We start from the raw sequence: 23,107 nt of genomic DNA, 5'->3' as shown, positions 1-23,107 counted from the left end.
AGCAGACTCATATTTTACTGAACACTAGGTATCTGCGAACAAACATAATACCAAAGAAACTGAGTATGCTATATTATGTCACAAATAAACATTTTCATAAATTAACTTTGTATTCATTTTTATAGCACAACCTGATTATAAATAGAAAACCCAAAAGCTCTATTATGTATATTTGTTTTTTTGTAAATTGCGGTAAGCAGAAGAATTTATTTGTGGATTGTATAGTCCTCTATGGAGGTATCCAATTGTGATGTAACTTATGAAGTCACACTATGCTAACAATTTTGGAAAAACCATGCATGGATACAGTTAAAAACACACACAAAAAAAAATGGTATCACCATATTGCGATGAGTGAATGCAGTGGCATATAACCAACAGACATTTCAACTGTAAATCTGATCTTTATCTAGCAAATTTGCTAAAAAAAATATAGTTTCCTCCTTTAATCTTTGTGAATGTCCAGCTGTTTTCATCTGTACTGATAATAATGTTGTTATCAGAGTCCAGCAGGACAGCTTTTATGATTGATTTTAACATTCTTCCAAAAAAGAGCCAAAGAGTAGATGTGTACAGATTGCTGTCACTAAATATACAGTGTGTGTGTGTTGAGGTCACTCTGCCAGGAAGGTGGATCTGTTGTTTATCTATGGAATGCAATAACTAAAGATGCATGGAAATGTATTGCTGGCTTTTGCCGTTTGTCATACTGTATTTGTTAATCACTGTGTAATTGCCATTACACATTGCATTACACGTTGCATTAAATTACATATACAGTTGCATGTATATGTACTTTAACCAGTTATTGTTTGGAACAGTAACAGGCCAACGTTAAGAACCAAATAAACATTCATGATCAAAAACAACAGTTTATTATAATATTTCTGCCAAAAGTTTTGCATCACCTAGAATATTAGGATTGAGACCTAATTAAACAAACAAAGCAAAAAAAACAAACAAATATGAACATAATTTAGATATTTTATTTAACATCATGTAATCAAAGAAACTACAAGATGATAACGCAAAAGTCTACCAGTAGTATTACAGTATTAGATTTCGAAATGTCAATTTTTTTGAATTTGTCAGTTTTTTGTTAAGTAAATGGAAAACTAGAAAGCGGTATCTAATTCAATATATGAACGTCACATTATTCAGCAGGTTTCATTTGACTTTATGAAGCAAAATTAGTTAAGTCTATAGGGCGATGCAAAATGTGTGGCCATTGTTGTATATATAGAGGATTTTATACCCTGAAACAATTTGAACTGTGTTCTTGCAGTTTCCTATGTTCTCCCCAGTGCAACCACATACAAACATGAACACCATAATGGAAATTCTATAGAGTCTTAACAGTGTGGGTTTATGAAAATTCTGATGAGATATGGTATAGACATTCGGATGAAACCCCTACAGTTTCCCATCTGTTCTATACCTCCCCCAACTTGATGCAATGTATTTCCATTGTGTGGGAGTCTCATAGCAACAAACACACACACACAGGTGTTTTGTTTCCAAACATATGTTTGCTGTAGATAATATGTATTTAGAGACTAATAAACTAATTATAATAATGAACAATATAATAATGAATGAATGAGTCCTTCTTCTTGAGATATAAGAACATAAGAAAGTTTACAAATGAGAGGAGGCCATTCAGCCCATCTAGCTCATTTGGTTGTTAGTAGCCTATTGATCCCAGAATCTCATCAAGCAGCTTCTTGATGGATCCCAGGGTGTCAGCTTCAACAACATTACTGGGGAGTTGGTTCCAGACTCTCACAATTCTCTGTGTAAAAAAGTGCCTCCTATTTTCTGTTCTGAATGCCCCTTTATCTAATCTTCATTTGTGACCCCTGGTCCTTGTTTCTTTTTTCAGGTCAAAAAAGTCCCCTGGGTCAACATTGTCTATACCTTTTAGGATTTTGAATGCTTGAATCAGATCACTGTGTAGTCTTCTTTGTTCAAGACTGAATAGATTCAATTCTTTTAGCCTGTCTGCATACGACATGCCTTTTAAACCCGGATAATTAAATATATTTGTGAAGAAAGCAGCATTATTATGGTTCTGTTTCCTTATACATCTGAAGTGTGATATGTTGTCTTTAATGCTGGTGTATATACGTGGTAATGTTTATAATGTGCACCTTATTTATCATCACAATCTTTGTATACCGTAATGTACACAGAAATCAGAAATGATAACATCCAGATACAGTGTAAAAGTTAAATAAAACAGTCAATGCATGGCATTAAGCCACAAAGATAGATTCACTAACAGTGTACTCCAGTGCAAAGTTTGCACAAAACTATTTGTAAAATGAAAAATGTCAGAAACAACTAATTTAAGAGATTGTTCATAAAACATTATCTATATTGTTTATTATTTCTATTTAGAAAATAAAACATGCTTTCAAGTTGCACATTTTTTAATAATATATATTAAATATAATTTTGATTGGAAAGTTGAAGTGTTGGTGTACAATGTGTAACACTACGAATGTGTACTTTTAAATTGTATCACAACATTAACATTTTAAAAAGTTAACAGAACCCGAGCAATGTGGTTAACTAATGGTAAGAATTCTGTAAGTGATCCTAAAGCTCCCTCTGCTGGACAATTCCATGTTCTTTACAAAGTGGACGCTGTTCTGTCCAAGGCTAGTTCATATACAGTAAAAGCTGCGTTGCCCATTTTCTTCAGTGGAGGGACCAAGGGGCTGGTGATTAGGTATATTGTAATTGGAGCAGTAACACTGTTCAGTGGGACTGGACCAGGCTCTCAATTGATCACTAATTAGAAAAACAGAAGACCAGTTGTATAATATTAGAAGCAATATTTGGGGTTAACACTGCAATTTATTATTATTATTATTATTATTATTATTATTATTATTATTATTGATTTGGGGATATGATTTGGGGATATGGTTGGAGTAACTGAAGAACAAATGCCCCCACTTTCGTTCTGCCCTCCTAGAAAACTGGGATGCTGTAAAACTTTAAATGTATTGGAAATCCTTTTTAGTTTTAACATGGCTTGATCATTAAAACATATTCCAGTCCTGATTGGTCTGTTAGAGAAGAGTCACAGAACTTTATAAAAAAAATTATTGGATCTTTACAGAACTAGCATTTAGCTTGCCAAAGTAAATCAAATATATGTGTGTGTGTGTAAGTTTATTGCTAAATGATTTTAATTAGCACTTTAGGAACATGAATTAATCATTAAGCAGTGTGGAGTAGTGGTTAGGGCTCTGGACTCTTGACCAGAGGGTCGTGGGTTCATTCCCTGGGGGGACACTGCTGCTGTACCCTTGAGCAAGGTACTTTACCTAGATTGCTCCAGTAAAAACCCAACTGTATAAATGGGTAATTGTATGTAAAAATAATGTGATATTGTAAGTCGCCCTGGATAAGGGCGTCTGCTAAGAAATAAATAATAATAATAATAATAATAATCACATTTTCTAATATGTACCTTGCATTTAAGCTACGTACACAAGTCTTTCATATCAGTAATTACATTTATCTTCCTAAAACTTTTAGCTTCAGTGTTGGTGAACTTTTAGCTTCAGCTGGTTAAACTGGTCCATGAAAAAAAATGAAAAATAGGTCCATTCAAAATAATTTTCATGGAAAGTTTAAAAGTCAACTGATTATCGTCTACTTGCAAAACATGCCCCCAAAAAACATGTTTTGGAAACTGCTGCTTTAAGAGGGCTTTGAACGTTTCGTCTGGCACCTCCTACTTGTGTAAAAGACTTAGCAGAAGTCGACTATAGAAGTTTCTGTTTCTAACTCGTTTCATGTGGATCGCATCTGACCTGTTCTGGATTGATGGATTGATACATTATTCAAGGTAGAGTCACGTTGATTTTTGTTTTTAACTCTAGGAGAATGGGGGTAGAGAAAATATCATTGTCACTGCAAGGGCTGTGAAATATACTTTTTTTGTTGTTTGTTGCTTAAATTGTGAAAACTTTTCTGTCGCGTTGGAAAAAAAACTACCTTCCAGTGGAGAGAGAGAGAGAGAGAGAGAGAGAGAGAGAGAGAGAGAGAGAGAGAGAGAGAGAGAGAAAGTTGAAACGACTGTGATTATGAGTTGGAATGATGTCCGTAGTTGTCGATGATTTAATACATTTGGAGTGAAGCAATGTTAATATTGAATTAGTTTCCGGCGCAGTGAGATTACTATCTGGAACTTGAATTTTTTAACGTTAAATTAAAAAAATAATCATAATAACTACTAATATCTTATTCACCATTTGAGGAACAGGCTTCATATTGTCAATGTTATGGAACCTGTGACCTCAAATGACTCAATGTTGACCTGATGAGATAGTGGCTTGATACAGTAGTACTAGGACATGACAACTAATAGCCTTAAGCAAACCAGTACCAGAATTATTATTATTATTATTATTATTATTATTATTATTAATAATAATAATAATAATTTATTTAATTTACAGGTGTAATAGGGCAATACAAGGTTACAGTGCAAAAACAAGATTTAAATACATTGTAGTTTACAGTAAGTGCATATACTACTAGAATACAATATGAGATAACAACTTATGATCAAGATAATTTGCATCTACGATGACATTATCATTATTATTATTATTTGGCAGATGCCTTTTTACCAAGGTGATGTATAGGTGGTACAGGGCAATACAAGGTTACAGTGTAAAAAATATATAGAAACACAGCAGTTTACTGTAAGTGCAAATACTACTAGAATACAATATGAGATAGCAACTTATGATCAAGACAATTTGCATCTACAATGACGTGATAGTATTGCAATAGCGAAAGGATAGTGCATCAGCTGAGCGTTCAGTAACATGGTAATTGCATGTAAATATAAAATATAAAATGTAAAATATAAAATATTTTAAAACAACTAGCCCTTCACAAGACCCTTTGCGTTCCCACCACCACATTAAAAAGAAAAACTCCCGTATTGCACACCATGTGCTTCTGTTGTGTAATGATTGTGTATCCAGGTGCTGTCAAACACTTCCTTTCACACAATGATTTGAACTTTTGCACACCAAAAAGCTGAAAAAAAGGCATAGCAATTTTATGTCATTTTTTAAAGACTTTTAAAAACTTTAAAAGAACTCTAAAGTTGCACAATATATACCACAGTATGAATTATTCTATTATTAAGATCTATAATTTGCTCAAAACAACGTGGTGCAGCAGTTTGTTAGAACAATTGTATCGTGTAAAATAAATAAAGTCCTTTCTTTAGCTGGTGGTAAACACAATTAGAGAATGATCGGTTATATTGCTTAAAATACAAATATATTTACCAATACAGGCAATTAGTTAAGAGCAGAGATGAGTGGTTTATTTTTGGCACGGGATAAATAAAATAGTGTATAGCAACACCATTGAAATGTAGTTTATGCTAAAAGCGTATGTTATTTGATGTTAAGTAAGCTTCCAATTAATGACTATTACACGTGGAGTTTGTACAAAAAAAAATATTTATTCACTTACCTAAAAAAAAAATTTGAATACTGTAAATAACCTAAACATAACTACTTTGAGAAAGTATCCTGCTGCAGATTTTAATTGGGATATTGAAACTTCTATCATTGCTTGGTTTAGAAGCTTGGTTTAGACTACAGTATACTACAAAGGCGGATGAATCTAGTACTATGAGGGGGGAGGGGGGTGTTACATAAGAATCCTTCCCCGGGGCCCATGACGGCTTTCGGCGGTCCTGACTTTCTCAAATCACACTCTTTGACATCAATAAATAACATGTTCTTTTCCATGTTGTGTTGGATGATAGTGCAGTATTGGAGCTCTGTCAACCTCTCTGCATGCCAGAGTCTTTCGTGTCAGGGATTTGTTTATATTACAGAAGGTGTTTGCAAGGTCTTAAATCTGGGCAGTGCTGCTGCTGGCAACGAGATGCAGTTCATTAAACAATGTATAATAATACATGTCAGGTTTACTGGTCACTTTTGAGCTGGCCTCTCCTCATGTGTTGAACCTCTAAATTTACAGTGGTGATAATGACACAAGAGTTTTCACAATTGCTCACTGGGGGTTTCTGAAGCTATGTCCAGCATTTTTTGTAGCAACATCAGCAATTCATTAACTTGGATTTGCTATTAGCTACTGAAATGTAATTATGGCTGCTTAATTTGTTCTTTAAGGGTCAAATTAATACTGCTCCCTGTACAGTGCTTTTTGCATGTGTGTACAGTAAAAATAGCTAGAAAAGTAGGGAAGTGCCTTACCAAAGTTACATCACTTATTTCATAGTGGCTGAAATAACCGATTCATGGATAAAAACCCCTCTGGATTGGAGATCTTCACCCTAAGAACATCTTTTGAATCTGCCATCAAAACTCAAAATAACAACTGTTGCCAGAAACTTCAGGGCAAAGTAGACTACCCTGAAGCACTTTTGCATTGGGCATGCTTAAAATAATAGCTTATATATTTTTGAAAAGTCACTGTTGCAGCTTCTTCGACTGGTCATATCTCAAAACCCACTTGAGCTGCCAACTCCATATATTTCTAATGTAATGATAACTCCTCAGGGACAAATCTACTAGTACCCTCAACTTTGACCTCAAACCTAATATGGATGGCATATTATAGTTGTGTGACTCTTTGGCTTAGCTCTTTGCGATGTTGACTTAGTATATGATGCATGTCTTTATTCTATGATTCTCGTGTCGAGTTCATGGGTCAGTAATTTCCCAAAGCTTTCGCTAATGCACATGTAATTACACACTTGTTCCATCACTAGTTACCATGTATTAACAGGAATAGGTAGTCACCCAGTTATTACCATACTCCCACCACCAAAGAGACAGAGTAAAATAATCTTGATAAAGAGCTCACCCTATTGGAGGTTTATCAGATGGTTTCCCATTTGAAAGGTTATCTCAGTGCGTTTTGGCTTTCTTTGGAGCTAGTCATTTGGATTGGAATAATACACATCAGACCCAAATCAAAAGGAATTGTTAGTTGTTGGTCTGGTTTAGCAATACTCTTAATTACTGTGTGCAATAGTTCTTTTGGCATTACATCAGCTTTACTTGACAAGTAGGCTTATGTGTCATCATAGAGATTCACCTAAATAAGTTAGGCAAAATATGTCATTGGTCAGTCTGTTTATGAAATTCATAACATTTCCCTGTTAGATGATTCACAATTTTCCCTTTTTGGGTAATTTTGTTTATAAAAATATAAAGAAAAAAATCACCTTTTGCCCTTTGGTTCGTTTGTCATGATCTACTGATCTGTGAGTTGATTACTTTAAAGGGCGAAATATGACACCATTTAAAATGATGCTGTGTTTTAATGTGGGGGTAGGTGGTATAACATAATGCTGGATAAGTCATAGTAATTGAAATGGATTCTCGGCAAGAGTGCAGTTCACACGATGCACTTTATTCTTCTCCCAGTCCTTTTACTGCCTATACTGTCATTGTTCTGTCATTGAGATTTGGCTAAGAACACTCCAAAAATGTGTCTATTCAGTTATTGTGTTGTGTGATATTAATGCTTCAGTTCAAGACTAATCCTTGGCATTGAAGCTACTGTGCTGACAACAGCGTATCTGACTTGAGTCAGAACTGGATTGGGAAAGTATATCTGGGATGATACACCTATTGCCTCTTGTGGCACACCAGGGCAGTAATGGACTCACTCAAATAACTGACATTTTATTTATTCATCTAACATACATGCTACTGGAATGTTGAACAACTCATAAAGCCAGACATGACTAAGCTTTTGCACATTACTCCCAGGTTTACTGGTGTATATTTAAACTCAGGTTGGTGTGGTTTTGCACAGGCTATCTTGGGGTCAAAGGAAAAGTCTGCAGTGAAGAGAGAGTCAAAGTATCCACATTATGCAACATTTTGAAACGCTGTAACTTCCTCACACAGAAGAATTCCATTTGTCTTCCAAACTACTTGTGAATGAAAAGTAGATGTGGAGTAACAGCAATTCATTTTTTTTAGCCATTACAGTATGTTTAAACCTTCTGCTTCCTGGTGGTGTGCATATTTAAGTTGTTTGCAGGAAGTACAGTACTGTACACTTCAATCATAATGATACAATTAACTTTCACTTCCTTTCACTTCTGGAGGCCTTCTTAGGAAAATGGCTCAGGACACAAACAAAATGAGTTAACACTCAGTGGATGTAAGTCCTAATGATTAAAACAATTTGTCAATCTCTGTTGAGAGAGGCCAAGACCAGGACGTCATACCGCATGGTATAATTGGGACATAACTTAATAATTTCCAAATGTATTATTAAATGGCATATTTAAGAAACTGTGCACACATAATTCTACCCACAGACACATATATAATAAAAAAGCTGTAAAGCTTAAGAAGAAAAGTCTCATTCAAAAAGACTGTACTATATGTGTTTAACAGTGCACATATTAAAGGGTTTAATTCTCAGAAACCTGCTGTGTTGTACAACCTTAGATCTCATCTAGTGATATACGGCTACTGAATCCCCCTGCATTGCTGTGTGGTTGATACTTTTGAAACTGTTTTAACGCCTAGTGAGTCAAAACATTCTGGGTTCTGTTTGTCATGAACTGCCTAGTTATGCGTTATATTTGTATAAGACATGAATCAGAAAGTGTCATGTGTCTTAATGTATATTTATTAAACATTTCCCCTTGCTTTTATTTATACTGTGAATTTCAAAACAGGAAACTCATTGACAAAAGAGTCCTGGGTGTGTAAACTACTATGTCATATTAGAAACTAGTTCATTTTGAAGATTAGAGTTGCATGTGGGTACAGAAGCATCAGGTTATTACATCCTACACACATCAATGAGAAGACAGGTGGAACTGTCAGTGAGGAGCAGCCACAAAAAAGGGGTTTGTGGTACGTGGGATTCTCAAAGAGACCTCATTTAAAAGGAGTTTGTGGTGCATGAGATTCTCAAAGAGAGACCTAATTTAAAAGGGGTTTGTGGTGAGTGGGATTCTCAGAGAGAGACCTCATTTAAAAGGGGTTTAGTGGGGCAGACCCCTGTACTTTAGTTGTAAAGCATTAGACCGTGAATAACACACAAAGTAGTTGATGACATTCCACATTGTGGTTCTGCCTATACACCCTTCTTACTGTAAAAATGTCCTGAATGTCTAGCCTGTAAATCAATTCCACATGCTAGTTTTTTTGTCTTGATGAGTCACCCCCACCATCAATTTCATCCATTTTAGCTATGCCCATCAAATTGAATAGATCAGTTGAATATACCTGATTATATTATTGGTTCAGTAGGTCTTTTTATAATGAAATATTATTTCTGTTATAGTTTTCTCTTTGATATGAATGGTTTGCACATCATATTTGCAAGCATTGCCATGTATGTTTATATGGTGTTAGAGAAACATTCAAATTAACTGTTAGAACCAAAGTTACCAAACAGTGTTTTGAGGTACAAAACTAATAGAAAATGAGTCCAGAAAACAACTGAAGTGAAAGTATTTGATTGGTGGAGTTTTATTATTATTTGTTTATTTAGCAGACACCTTTATCCAAGGTTACTTACAGAGACTAGGGTGTGTGAACTATGCATCAGCTGCAGAGTCACTTACAAGAACATCTCACCTAAAGGACAGACCACAAGGAGGTTAAATGACTCGCTCAGGGTCACACAGTGAGTCAGTGAGTGAGTCAGGATTTGAACCGGGGACCTCCTGATTACAAACCCTTTTCTTTAACCACTGGAACATACACTCTATGTAAGTACAATCCTGATGTTATATGGATGCATTTTTAATTGGTATGGATTAAGTGGCATTGCTGAGTTAAAATGTTTAAAAGAAAGGGCACAGTGTTGCATCTCAGTGAAGATTTTGTTAGTTTCTTATGTTAAATCTTTTACATTTTTCAATGTCAGTAAATGCAGTCCTACACCGTCAGAAGATTTGAATGTGCCTGAAGACACGTCTGAAAGCGGACTCATTAATCTTCATCCTGTAGCACCGGAATATCTTCTCAACGCCTCAAACTGAACAACGATGTCTTCTAAAGATCCCTACCAGTACATAATAGTAAGTATAAACCTTCACACCTTAACCCAAAGGTGCCAAGCTTTTCTCAAAAAATCCATCATGGGGGACAGGTTTTTGAAGGCTGATAGCAAACTGTCATATCTGTTTCTCCTTGCCTATGATGTGTACTGTTGCACCAAGGTCTAATGCAAACTTGTGTTTGGGTGTAAGCTTACAGCACTGGCCATCTCTTTTTTTAAATACTTTCAACCATGTTCTGTGCAAACCTCTTCTATTATTATTATTTGTTTATTTAGCAGATGCCTTTATCCAAGGCGACTTACAGAGACTAGGGTGTGTGAACTATGCATCAGCTGCAGAGTCACTTACAATTATGTCTCACCTGAAAGACAGAGCACAAGGAGGTTAAGTGACTTGCTCAGAGTCACACAATGAGTCAGTGGCTGAGGTAGGATTTGAGCCGGGGACCGTCTGGTTACAAGCCCTTTTCTTTAACCACTGAACCACACAGCCTCCTAAACAAGTTCTCTACACGCACACTTCCTCACAGGAGCAGGGATTTGATCCTGCGTTTGACAAGCATTTCTAATTACACGACTTACTAACTTGTTGCGCCACCTGGAAACTAAACTTCGGTTTCACAAGGTACATGGCAGCTGAGAAAAGCATGCCCTGAGGGTCAGATAGCCGGGTGTCGCACATGTGTATGTTTTTGAAACCCCACAAATCCTACAATAATAGTTTTACCTGAATTTTGATTCTTGCTCTCAATAAGTGGAGACAAGTACCTGTTACTCTGTGGATGTGGGGGTGTTTGTGGAGAAGGACTGGTGGTATGGTTGGTGGTTTGTGTTTGTTTGGTGTAGACTCTGGAATCCTGGGTGCACCTCACTCAGGAAGTTTGTTCAGAAGCTTGACTGAATGTTTTAAATACTCAGTACTAATCTGTAGGAAAGGCCATATCTATAGACTTAGTACCTAATCTAATTTAACATTAGAACTGAAAAATGAACTATCATAGGATTATAAAGCTCACAGTCTCAGCCAATCAGGTTCTGAGTAGAGTGGTCATTATTCCACAGGAAGGTACCCTTTTAAAGCTAAAATAATCTTGAAACTAGAGGTGTTTAAATGTTTAAAGTTAGTAATGTGTCAAACATTTTTAATTTTGCTTGACAAAAATGTGGGCATATTTCCATAAAAATGGAAACCAAAAAGTAAAATGCTGGCTATGCTCTGCAGAGCTTACTTACAGTGGCAGTACAGGAACAGTGTTAAAGCACATGAAAATAAAGTATGCTGTACATACAATGTCTGGTGCTGGATCTAGCGCAGAGACAAACAACAATGCAAGTGTATGCTAGTAAATGCAGTAAAACTCGGGCTGAAAACATAACACGGTTGATTATTGAGAGGCTCGCAACTGACATGCAACCAATTTCAATTGTGGAGGATACCGGATTCAACAAGTTAATGTTTTTGTTGAGTCAGGTTACAAAATGCCGTGTTGATTATTATAATTTTTTTTTAGTTTGCACCCTACCAAGGTAGATGCCGGTTCAGTTTGCAACTGCTATTCTGGGACCGGCGCCCGAGAGATGTTTAATACGTTTTTTAAAAAAGAAAGAATATTTCTTACATTTTATGTTTTATTTTTTGGTGTTCAAACTATTGTTATTAGTAAATTACTTACTTTTTTAACATATTGATCCTGCAAATGTCAAGAGAATTAATGTGATAGATACTGTACTTGGAATAAAGTCGCTTTGCTGTGAACATAACTAGTTATTGTCTCTTATATACAGTAAGTAGGATAGATTAGCAATTTGGATTTTAGCACTGTTTGAATAATTAGTTTAGGTCGGCTAGGGTGTCCTCGGCTCACCGCACACCAGCGACCCTTGCCTGTAAGCTGCCTGAGAGCTGTATTGTCCTCTGATGCTGTAGCTCTTGGGTTGCTGCATGGTGAGTCTGCAGTGTGAAAAAAAGTGGTCGGCTGACGGCACACGCTTCGGAGGACAGTATGTGTTCGTCTTCACCGCTCCCGAGTCAGCGCAGGGGTGGTAGCGGTGAGCTGAGTCTTTTTGTTTTGCTGGAGTGATTTTTAAGTGCATGTTCCTTCTAAAGTACTTAAGAACATAAGAAATTCTAGAATGAGAAAAGGCCATTCAGTTTCCATGATTTTACATATGATTGATGTTAAACTTCTAGGTCTTCAGTTCCCAGGGTCAAATTTGTCCCGCTTTTTAAATAGGAACAACATTGCCAATTTTCCAGCCCAGTGAGATGGCTTCATTATTTATAGATTTATTGAATATATAACATATTGGTTTAAAAATCTGTTCTGTAATTTCCCTAAGGATTCCCTCAGGCCCTGGGAATTTGTTTCTTTGGGTTTCGTGAAAGGAGGCGTTTCTCAACGGCATAAAAAAATTATTTCTAAAATAAACGTCGATATTAATCGTCAATTTGGCAGAAAAATTAAAATCGAATAGTAGCAAGCCTAATTATAAAGTAATTAGGTTTTTTTTTCTAATGCCTTAATTTTACACTTTATAACACTAAATGCTACAGTTCTTAAAGTAATCACAAAATATAGATGGGTTATTTGTTATTGATAAACTAAAGTGAAGGGGGTCCCATTTTATGTGTAAATATAAGAATTGCTTAAATTTCACTTTGTGATAGTGATAAATATTATGTTTACTGTATGTTGGGTGCCAGGTGGAGCAGGGGGTGCATCTAGTTTATGTCTGAATTACAAGGCAGTAATTTTGTATGTAATTCTGTTCTCTAAAAGTATGTTTGGTTTGAGATATTTTTACACACTATAAACATTTAGTCTGTGGCTTCCACTATCTAAAATCAAAGCAAAATACTTATAATCCAAAATAAATAGGCAAGTACGGTTATCAGGCATACAGGTGTAGCAGCCCTGTTTATTTATTTATTTATTTATTTATTTATGTATTTATTTGGAGGGGGGAGAGGTGTTCTGTATTTGGTTGCTATCATCATATTATATTTTATACATACTTTACCAATACAGTCCTGATAGGAGTCTGTCCCTGTTTTTACGGATAGAATTGTCTTTATAGATAATCATTCTCAAATATAATTATATATATTCTATGCGGGGGAAAAATGTCTTTGAACTTGAATATCCACTGTCAAGACTGATGAAATGTAAGGCTTGGTGACATTGAATTACTTCCAGTGAGTAACTTGAACTGAAGTTTTGTTTTGTTTATAGTATGTAAATACTCATTAAATCACTTATGAATTGTGTATTTTAATCTCTGCGTATTAAACAAAACAAACCAAATAAAATGGGGTAAATCCAACTTATAGGCAGTTGTATTTTTGTGCATGTGTAACCATAGGCGTAATTTACACCGGGGACATGTCCCCCTCACTTTTTCATTATTTCAGATAGATATCTTTATGCATACATCAGAAGAAACTGTCCCCTCCACTTTTGAAAGTTACGCCACTGTGTGTAACAGGGCAATGGCTGGGAGCTGATCAGTTACCACACTCACAGCAATCAAGCTTCTTAGCCATTGCACAAAAGAGCCAGGCTTGCAGAAACAATTACAGTTAATCTCAACTCACTAACGGGTCAAAATCCATAGCAGCAGTTGTACAGCTTAAAAATCTTAATGAAGGTGCTCTGAGATGGCTCTAGCTGTGATGAGCATGGGATAAGCAGAATCTTTTAAAAAGACAAATCTCATAGAGCCAAAGAAAGTTGCATTCATATTAATATTATAAATATAAGCTTTGTTTCATACTGTGGTCAGTTATCCAGGGTGAACACAGTTTGTTACTTTGAATGCACCCGTTGAAATCAGGCCATCATTTCATTAACTCTCTTGTGAATTTGCATTCTTGATGTTAAAATGTTTAACCTTTTATCCTGTGCCTAAAGAGTGGTGGAGCAAATTAACTGCAAATTATTTACAGTGATAGAGTAGGTGGTAATATGCAGTTTCACTGAAATACAGTAGCAATAGCACTTCGTAGCAGGCTGTATCTGTGCTGACAATGCATTGTACATAGTACAACAGAGCGCATGATTAAGAGTGAATGAAAGTGTTGACTTCTCTGCTTTTACATTATTTAGTACTGTAAAGTGGAAAATATTGTAAATTGTGAAAGACAAGAATAGAGGATATGTACTGAAATATAAAGAGGAAGTGTCTGCAAAAGGAAATGACACATTTGGTCTGCTGTGTCTCAGCTTGTGGTCAGAAAACTTTAGCATATTTATTGGCAGACCAGGTTATCCGAACTTGTCTGAACTGGATAGAAGTTTAACATGAAGGAATGGTTCATATCTCTTACCATCTTCCATATTTTCATAGGGCCTCCATTTAACTTCTTATCTGAACAATGGCACCATCAACATTGCTGTGTCCCACATCAAGGAAGGAATTCCTTTACAAAGAATTCATGTTTCAATTGGTATCAGTGATTTAACAGTGTCAAGGGCGTTCTGCCTCAGGGGTATCAAAACAACAAAAAAAATGTGTGCGTGCATGCGTGCATGCGTGTGTCCGTGCGTGCATATGTGTGTGTGTGTGTGTGTACTTAAAAAGTTCCAAGTAAACTACAAACCTTTTTCACTCATGATAAGTTTAATAATCCTGTCAAGCAATAACCTGGATAGCAACAGTATTTGTCAAGCACTATCCACTTTACTTTCAGTCGCATCAACCATGATTTATTTCAATAGCTTCAATGAAATAAACATCCCTGATACCCGAGAGGTCTTGTATGCTATGGGGAGCTTTTCAGATATAAGTACTCTTTATTCTTGTTTTTTCAGGTGGAACACCAGTATTGTCATAAGTTCAAAGTGACTGTGTTACGAGCCGAACATGTCACTAAGGGAGCTATTGGTGACTTGCGTAAGTATTTAACTTGCACATGAGCTTTGTCTGAGCAGCTCCTTGTGGTGTTAGGTACCGGTTGTTGGCTCATGTTGCTCTCCCACCATTATTCTGTCCATTAATCTTTCAGCCTGATTGTTTGCCTGCCCCTACTCTGGCCCCCGTCTTATCCTTGCTTCACATAACAGGGCTCTGTATTAGGCCAGGAGAACCTGGTTTCACTTCTGAGCCATCTCGGGTGGAGTTTGAGGATTCTGAGTTGTGTCTTAAAGGCACAGAACCTTAGCACAGATACCATATACAATTGAGCTGGGCATTAATGCTCTAAATCTAGATTTCAGTATCAATCATATAGCATTACAGCCTAATAGTGAATAGTGTCTAAAATCCAAAGTACATTGTGATTAGTCAACCCTGTATCATGGGCTTAAATAATGGAATGCATATCAGTACATACTGTAGCAACAAACAATAAAAATAAACCTCACCTCACATAGATTTGACGGATGTCTTGGCTGGTTGCTGATGTTAGGTGTGGTGGATTTAGTTTGAATTTGTGCCTTTTTTAATATTCACAAAGTAAAATGCTTTTTTTCTTTCATGTTTAGTTCAGATTTTTCATTCATGGTCATGATGCTGTTATTTAATTTCTATGGATTTTATCAACAGTGATTCAGTCATTTTGTACTTGAACTTCAGTTATCTGTATTTGCAGCTGCCTTGCAGAGGCTGACACATCACCAACATTATCCTATCACTTTATATTACAAGACTAAAGATATACCAAAGGCTTCTCATTGCAACATTAGTCGAATTCTATAACCTAGTTTATTTTTATTATTTATTTATTGCATTTATATAGCACTTTGTATACAAAAGTATCGCAAAGCACTGTACAGTACATAGCAGAAAAAAAGAACAAACCACAATACATTTGTATAGCATGTCATGCATACAACTGCCACACTCAGCCCATTTAAATAACAGATTTAATCAGTATACACATAATACAAAAACAGCAATTTTAAAGTTACATTAAAACCCACTAAGATAAGAAATCCATTTTATAAAAGTGTGTTTCTAGTCTTGACTTGAAAACTGTAAAGGTCCCAGCTTCCCTGATAAATGAAGGCAGAGCATTCCATAATTTAGTAGCTCTACAGGAAAAATCCCTACCTCCTGTGTTACTTTTGTTGACTCTAAGAATAACTAGCAGCCCTGCATCCTGTGATCTCAGAGTTCGGTTTGGAAGATACGGGATCAGTAACTCAAATGGTAAAAAGATACTTTAGTTACTTCCCTAATGTGAGTCTCAAATGATAGATCAGGATCAAAGATGACACCCAAATTCTTAATTTCTAGTTTAAGTTTTGATGAGAGACTGCAAGGGTCGAGCTCATGTAATCCCACATTTCCTTTTAGCTGGTTCTGTGATGCCACAAGCATAACCTCAGTTTTATCTGAATTCAACATTAGAAAATTCTGTGACATCCAATGCTTGATGTCTGTAAGGCAAGTAGCTATTAACACCCAGGCAGAAGAAATTCCTGGCTTTAGGGACAAATATAGCTGGATATCATCAGCATAGCAATGGAAGTTCACTCTCTGTCTGCGGATAATGTCACCCAACAGTAACATATATAATGAAAACAACAATGGACCTAGAATGGAGCCCTGTGGAACACCACAGACACCTTCCGATAATGCCGATTTTACCTCCCCAATAGAGACCAACTTATCAGAAAGATTATATTTGAACCAGGATAGGGCAAGGCCAGACAGTCCCACTGTGCTTTTTATTTGTATTTTTTTTTTTAATAATTTAGTCGTTGCCAATTAGTTTTTATTATTTTCTCCCCAATTTGAAATGCCCAATTATTTTTTAGGCTCAGCTCACCGCTACCACCCATGCGCTGACTCGGGAGGGGCGAAGATGAACACACGCTGTCCTCCGAAGCGTGTGCCGTCAGCCGCCCGCTTCTTTACACGCTGCAGACTCAACGTGCAGCCGCCTCAGAGCTACAGCGTCGGAGGACAACGCAGCTCTGGGCAGCTTACAGGCAAGCCTGCAGGTGCCTGGCCAGACTACATGGGTCGCTGGTGCGCGGTGAGCCGAGGAACACCCTGGCCGACCTAACCCTCCCTCCCCCCAGGCGACGCTCGGCCAATTGAGCGCCGCCCCCTGGAAGCTCCTGTCCACGGTCGGCTGTGGAATAGCCTGGACTCGAACTCGCGACGTCCAGGCTATAGAGCGCATCCTGCACTCTAGCGAGTGCTTTTACTGGATATGCCACTCGGGAGCCCCTCACTGTGCTTTTAAGACGATTCAGTAGGATGGAATGCTCTACAGTATCAAAGGCAGCACTTATTAAATTAAAACTGATGGAAAGAGTCAGCCGATCATTCACAACTCTGACAAGGGCCATCTTAGTGCTATGTGCAGCACGAAAACCAGGCTGAAACTTTTTAAATATACTGTTAAGATTTAAAAATGATTGTATTTGAATTGCAACAACTCTTTAGAACCTTATCTAAGAATGGTAGGTTGGAGATTGGCCTAGTTATTGAGGACTTTAGGGTCCAAATTGTGCTTCTTAAGCATAGGCTTTACCACAGCTACCTCAAGTGCTGAGGGAACTATACCGGAGGAAAGTGAACCATTTATAATTTTTAAAATGTGGGTATTAATAACACCAAGAACATCTTTTAATAGTTTTGTAGGAATAGGATCAAGAGAGCATGTAGTAGCTCTCATATGCTGAACTACTGCTGTCATTTCCTGTAAGGTAATCTGTAAGGGAAAAAGCCCCCATAGTCGCCTTAATAGGTGTAGTTGGTAAAATTGTGCTGGAGTCCTCCTTAATAAAAGGTTTCTGTGGAATCTCATTTCTGATGTCTAGTATTTTATTTTTAAAGAAATGTAAGAAATCATTGCAGCTGTGTGAGGCTCCAATGTCAAGAGTAGGAATATCAGTGGAAGGATTAATTAATGTATCTAGGGAAGCAAAAATAAATCTAGGATTATTTGTATTTGTTTCATTTGAATTAGAATAATATGATGATCTAGCCAATGCCAGAGCCTTCCTATATTTAACCAGGTGGCCCTTCCATGCGATGTAATGAACATGAATTACAGATGTTGCCTACATTTAGCATAAACACTTGCAAATCTTGGCAGCTTCACCTGATGACAGCACAATCAGGTGATGTATCTGAACATCAGACCCAAGCCTGCAAAATCTGCAGTTTAATCGTAACTTTTCCGCACTTGGGGTGCTTCACTCTTCAAATACATTTTTTTTTAAAAGCACAAGCAGTTTGTTATGTAATTGAAGATTGATTTTTAATGGCTTACTTTCGTCATAGAGATGCATGGGCAATTTAAATGAAAAACAATTAAAGAGTCCAAACAGTTTAGTAATATCTGGCCTGATCGTTGTGAAAGTGATGTCCACTCTCTTTCTGCCCTCCCTCCAGTTGATACTCCTGACCCCTACGTTGAGCTATTCATCTCCTCGGCTCCAGAAAGCAGGAGGAGGACAAGACACATTAACAATGATGTCAATCCCAAGTGGAATGAGTCATATGAGTTCATACTGGATCCCAACCAGGAAAATATACTTGAGGTAAATCGTCATTAGTCAAGCCTGTATCATGATCTAAAATAACATAATGCATATCAGTACAGTAACATACAGGCAGTGGGCAGTGGTACAGGCAGCGGTATGGAGTAGTGGTTAGGGCTCTGGACTCTTGACTGGAGGGTTGTGGGTTCAGTCCCAGGTGGGGGACACAGCTGCTGTACCCTTGAGCAAGGTACTTTACCTAGATTGCTCCAGTAAAAACCCAACTGTATAAATGGGTAATTGTATGTAAAAATAATGTGTAAAAAATAATGTAATTGTATTTAAAAAATAATGTGATATCTTGTAACAATTGTAAGTCGCCCTGGATAAGGGCGTCTGCTAAGAAAGAAATAATAATATGGAAAAAAAAATAAATGCATTTTTTCAGCTCCAGGTGTCACATTGTCTTGGCGTAAAGTGGTACTTTTTTATGTGAGCTGAATATGAAGACTTAAACCAGCATTCTTTAAACCAGTATTCTGGTTAGCCATGACTTTAAACTTTAAATGTACTGTATAATATAATAATAAAAAAAGTTTGAAGCATGTGTAATGAAAATCTTGGTCCAGGTAGCAAGAGAGGGTCCATCACACTTGAGAGCAGAGTCCTTGAAGATAGCAGGCTAGCTAGGGAGCTAGACAGGACAGTTAGTGGATGAATAACATCAGCTGGAGGCTCAACTGCAGCAGCTTTGTTACTTATATTTGAGCGTAAAGGGTAAAGCAGGTTCCTGTTTGAATAATACAGTATATTCTATCAGAGTTTAATTACTTCACACATTGGAAAAGCTTCCCACTTCCAGAGCTCATGTCTTCTGTTACACCCTTAAGGGTTTAAGCGCTCTCTCCTTCTGTACATGCTCACTGCCAGACTGCATACAGTCATTCAAAAGGCCGGAGATGAAATACATAAACACTCATAAAATGGCCACATCCTGTTACCGCAGAATCAAAACACATGGTGAAAAATAAGTTAAGCCTGAGAGGTAAACATACTTTATGAATACAACCTAAACGGGTCCTCTCCATACAGTTACACCCCCAGCTACAGTCTGTTGCCTGTCTCCTTCTAGATCACTCTAATGGATGCTAACTACGTTATGGACGAGACTCTGGGCAGCACGACGTTTCCCATCTCCTGCGAAACAATCCGAGTTGGGCAAACAAAGGAGGTGCCATTCCTCATCGGCAAAGTAAGACTGGATTCATAGTGTAAATAAACATGGAAATATAAGGTCATTTGGCCAAGTGCGTTAATGTAGCTAGATCTTTAAGAACATAAGAACATAAGAAAGTTTACAAACGAGAGGAGGCCATTCAGCCCATCTTGCTTGTTTGGTTGTTAGTAGCTTATTGATCCCAGAATCTCATCAAGCAGCTTCTTGAAGGATCCCATGGTGTCAGCTTCAACAACATTACTGGGGAGTTGGTTCCATACCCTCACAATTCTCTGTAAAAAAGTGCCTCCTATTTTCTGTTCTGAATGCCCCTGCAGTAATGATTATACATTTGGGTACATTTTCACTTTAATTTTGCAGTTAACAGTACTCTTCCCATTTATTGTACATTCCTCATGTTTTGCCATATATATTGGTGCCTTACCTTTCATGTATGTTTTTTAGAACAGACCTAATCAAGTGGGCTCTATTGTTGAAAAGACACATATTCCTCTCCACTCTGAATTCAACAATCCTTTTTGTATTTGACACACACACATCCTTGGTCAGGACCAAGCAATTTTACTATTAAGGATTACTTTTTTTTTTTAACAGGTTACTAAAGTGTTTCTAGAGATGACCCTTGAGGTGTGGTATGTATCACACTCCACTATTTAACTATTATGCTTTGTTCATTTCATAGTTCAGCATACCATCTCCTGTGAGTTACGATGGAAGACTTTATCCATGACCTTCAACGCTGAAAAATAACATTTGAATAAATACACACACACACACACCTGCACAAATGGCTTATCACCATTAACACGCACTGACATCATTAGACAGAACTCTCTTTCCCATCACTATTTTCTCATTGTATTGCTGCAAGGCATAGGTAGATTACTGTTTTAATTAATTTCACAGTGATTGACATCACCAGTTTCAGTTGCATATAGACATCCAGATACAAACTAAAAAGCCCAAATTTATCACTCCAGAGAGCACAGCACAGTCCCTGCCTTCACATTGACATTGCCATGCTCTCTGCTCCCAGCTCGTCCACGGACCTGCGCTTCAGCATGGCGCTGTGCGACAAAGAGAAGATGTTCCGGCAGAAGCGCAAGGAGCGAGTGATGCTGGGAATCAAGAAACTCCTGAGAATGGAGAAGGGTCGCTGTCTTCCATCATCAGAACGGGATGTGAGTTAATAAATTAATCCAGGTCTGCTGCCTACTTCATCAGGCATGCACTGTACAGTGTGCAACTTATCTCATACACACTTTTGTGTGAAACTGAGCTGAACAATGCATTATGAATCAGAGGCTTGCATTCAAACGGTGCCCCACTCATACAGCAGCTCTAACCACAAGGAAACTCTGCCTCTGTCATTACTCCCTAACAAACCCAGTTGCATTTGACTAGTTTTATAGTAGTAGCAAGACTTTTTTTGTCTTACTCATTTTGCCAAATATAGTTGCTATAAACAGAGACAAAATCAGCCCCCAAAACTGTTGTGCCTAAACCCTGTTTAATGCAGAGAACTGGCATATAACCTGACAGTCTTCTCTCAGTGAACTCAAATTTAATTAATTAGCCCTCTAGATCCCCCTTGTTTGTGAAATAAATTTAGAGCAAGGGAAGAATACTGTACAGTTCTCCGCAGCATAATCACACTATACTGCTACCTGGTAGCCTCAGAAGCCTTTTGACTGTGGTTCCACCACCGGCTAGAGTTACATGTAGATCGCATTCTAAAATAAGTACAATTGACATGTCCTGAAGTTACTGTGAGGTAAACCGGGTATATTAGGAAATTGAGTGGAGTTATTTGCACAGTTTACAAACCCTGATTAGCACTAATCTTGGACTAAACAATGTTAATTTAGGTAAAGTAATTGTCATGCTTGGAATTGGAAGCCTCTCTCTTGATGGGGTTGATGGTAACACCATGTAGTTATTCCAAGTGAAACTATGCTTTGTATGTGTGAAGGTGCCGGTGGTTGCTGTACTGGGTTCTGGAGGTGGATTTCGAGCCATGGTGGGGTTCTCTGGGGTGATGAAGGCTCTCTATGAATCTGGGGTTCTAGACTGTGTTACATATGTTGCGGGACTCTCAGGATCCACATGGTAAGTGCTATTGGAATGTCCTTGAACTGACAATGGGGAGGTGAAACGCCTTATAAATAGTCATATCAAACTATGGATGTGTTACAGAAAAGCATCTTTAATAACATTTTTTTTAAAGTTGAAGTTAAAATGTTATAGAACACCCTGCCAAATTTACAAGAAATGCATTATGTTACCTTTGCTGTGTCCCGTGTTGTCCGCATCACAGCATTATATTTTTAAACATATTGATGTCTCTTTTGAAAGAGATACATTTCTCTACATTTACTTGGAAGCGTACGTCAGCTAATGCACTATTGCACCACAATGTCTCTGTAGATATATGTTGTAATCCTAACATGTTGCATGCTAGTTCATATTGTATTCTAGTAGTATTACTGAACTTGTAAACCATACTGTATTTAAATATTTATCTTACATTGTACTGCACTGTAGCACCTGTAAATCACCTTAGATAAATAAATAAATAAATAAATAAATAAATAAATAAATAAATAAATAATAATAATAATAATAATAATAATAATAATAATAATAATAATCACGCTCACTCGTGCAACAATGCTGGTTTCCATCATATGGCACTGTGAACAGGCTGGCTGTAGGGGTGACGTCAGGCCAGGGAATGAATGCAAGACACACAACAACTGCAGGCGAAACTGAGACGCTGCGACGCTCAGTGTTTTATTAACACAAATAAAATAAAAGGTTTTGAACAAACGAAAAACACTGTAGACAAAACAAAACAGCACTTTGGCAAAAACAGACAGACACTAACAAACGGGACGAACACTAAACACACAACATGTATCGTGCTGGCCCTCCAGCACGATAGCAATTGTTATTATTTGTTTATTTAGCAGATGCCTTTATCCAAGGCGACTTACAGAGACTAGGGTGTGTGAACTATGCATCAGCTACAGAGTCACTTACAATTAAGTCTCACCCGAAAGACAGAGCACAAGGAGGTTAAGTGACTTGCTCAGGGTCACACAATGAGTCGGTGGCTGAGGTGGGATTTGAACCGGGGACTTCCTGGTTACAAGCTCTTTTCTTTAACCACTGGACTACACAGCCTCCATAATTATTATTTTAAATTATTATCCTTCTCCCTGAACACCCAACCCCGAGTGTGACTCAATTACTAATGAATTATTCACTTGAATCCCAGCACATGAACTAATTTGTGCAATCCCCATGCTCACATACTTTTACATACTTTATCTTCAAGTGAAGTGATTGTGTAATCCCTGCGCCTAAA

General features: G+C 37.3%; 1 protein-coding gene across 1 annotated transcript in view; it reads left to right on the top strand.

Annotated features, from left to right (window-relative positions):
• The first annotated feature begins 3,771 nt into the window (after positions 1–3,771).
• The window catches only part of LOC117416518 (cytosolic phospholipase A2-like), a 38,771-nt gene continuing 19,435 nt past the window's right edge, over positions 3,772–23,107 (top strand). The window contains exons 1-8 of the mRNA XM_034027639.3: positions 3,772–3,865; positions 9,925–10,078; positions 14,871–14,952; positions 18,412–18,560; positions 19,633–19,752; positions 20,332–20,369; positions 20,774–20,918; positions 21,710–21,846. Coding sequence (XP_033883530.3) covers positions 10,046–10,078; positions 14,871–14,952; positions 18,412–18,560; positions 19,633–19,752; positions 20,332–20,369; positions 20,774–20,918; positions 21,710–21,846 — 704 coding nt within the window. The 5' untranslated portion in view covers positions 3,772–3,865; positions 9,925–10,045. The remainder of the gene's footprint in view (positions 3,866–9,924; positions 10,079–14,870; positions 14,953–18,411; positions 18,561–19,632; positions 19,753–20,331; positions 20,370–20,773; positions 20,919–21,709; positions 21,847–23,107) is intronic.

Source organism: Acipenser ruthenus, chromosome 12 (genome assembly GCF_902713425.1).
Source record: "Acipenser ruthenus chromosome 12, fAciRut3.2 maternal haplotype, whole genome shotgun sequence".
In the NCBI taxonomy this organism is placed as follows: Eukaryota; Metazoa; Chordata; class Actinopteri; order Acipenseriformes; family Acipenseridae; genus Acipenser; species Acipenser ruthenus.
Note: the sequence above shows the minus strand (reverse complement) of the source record. Positions and strands in the feature narration are given on the sequence as shown.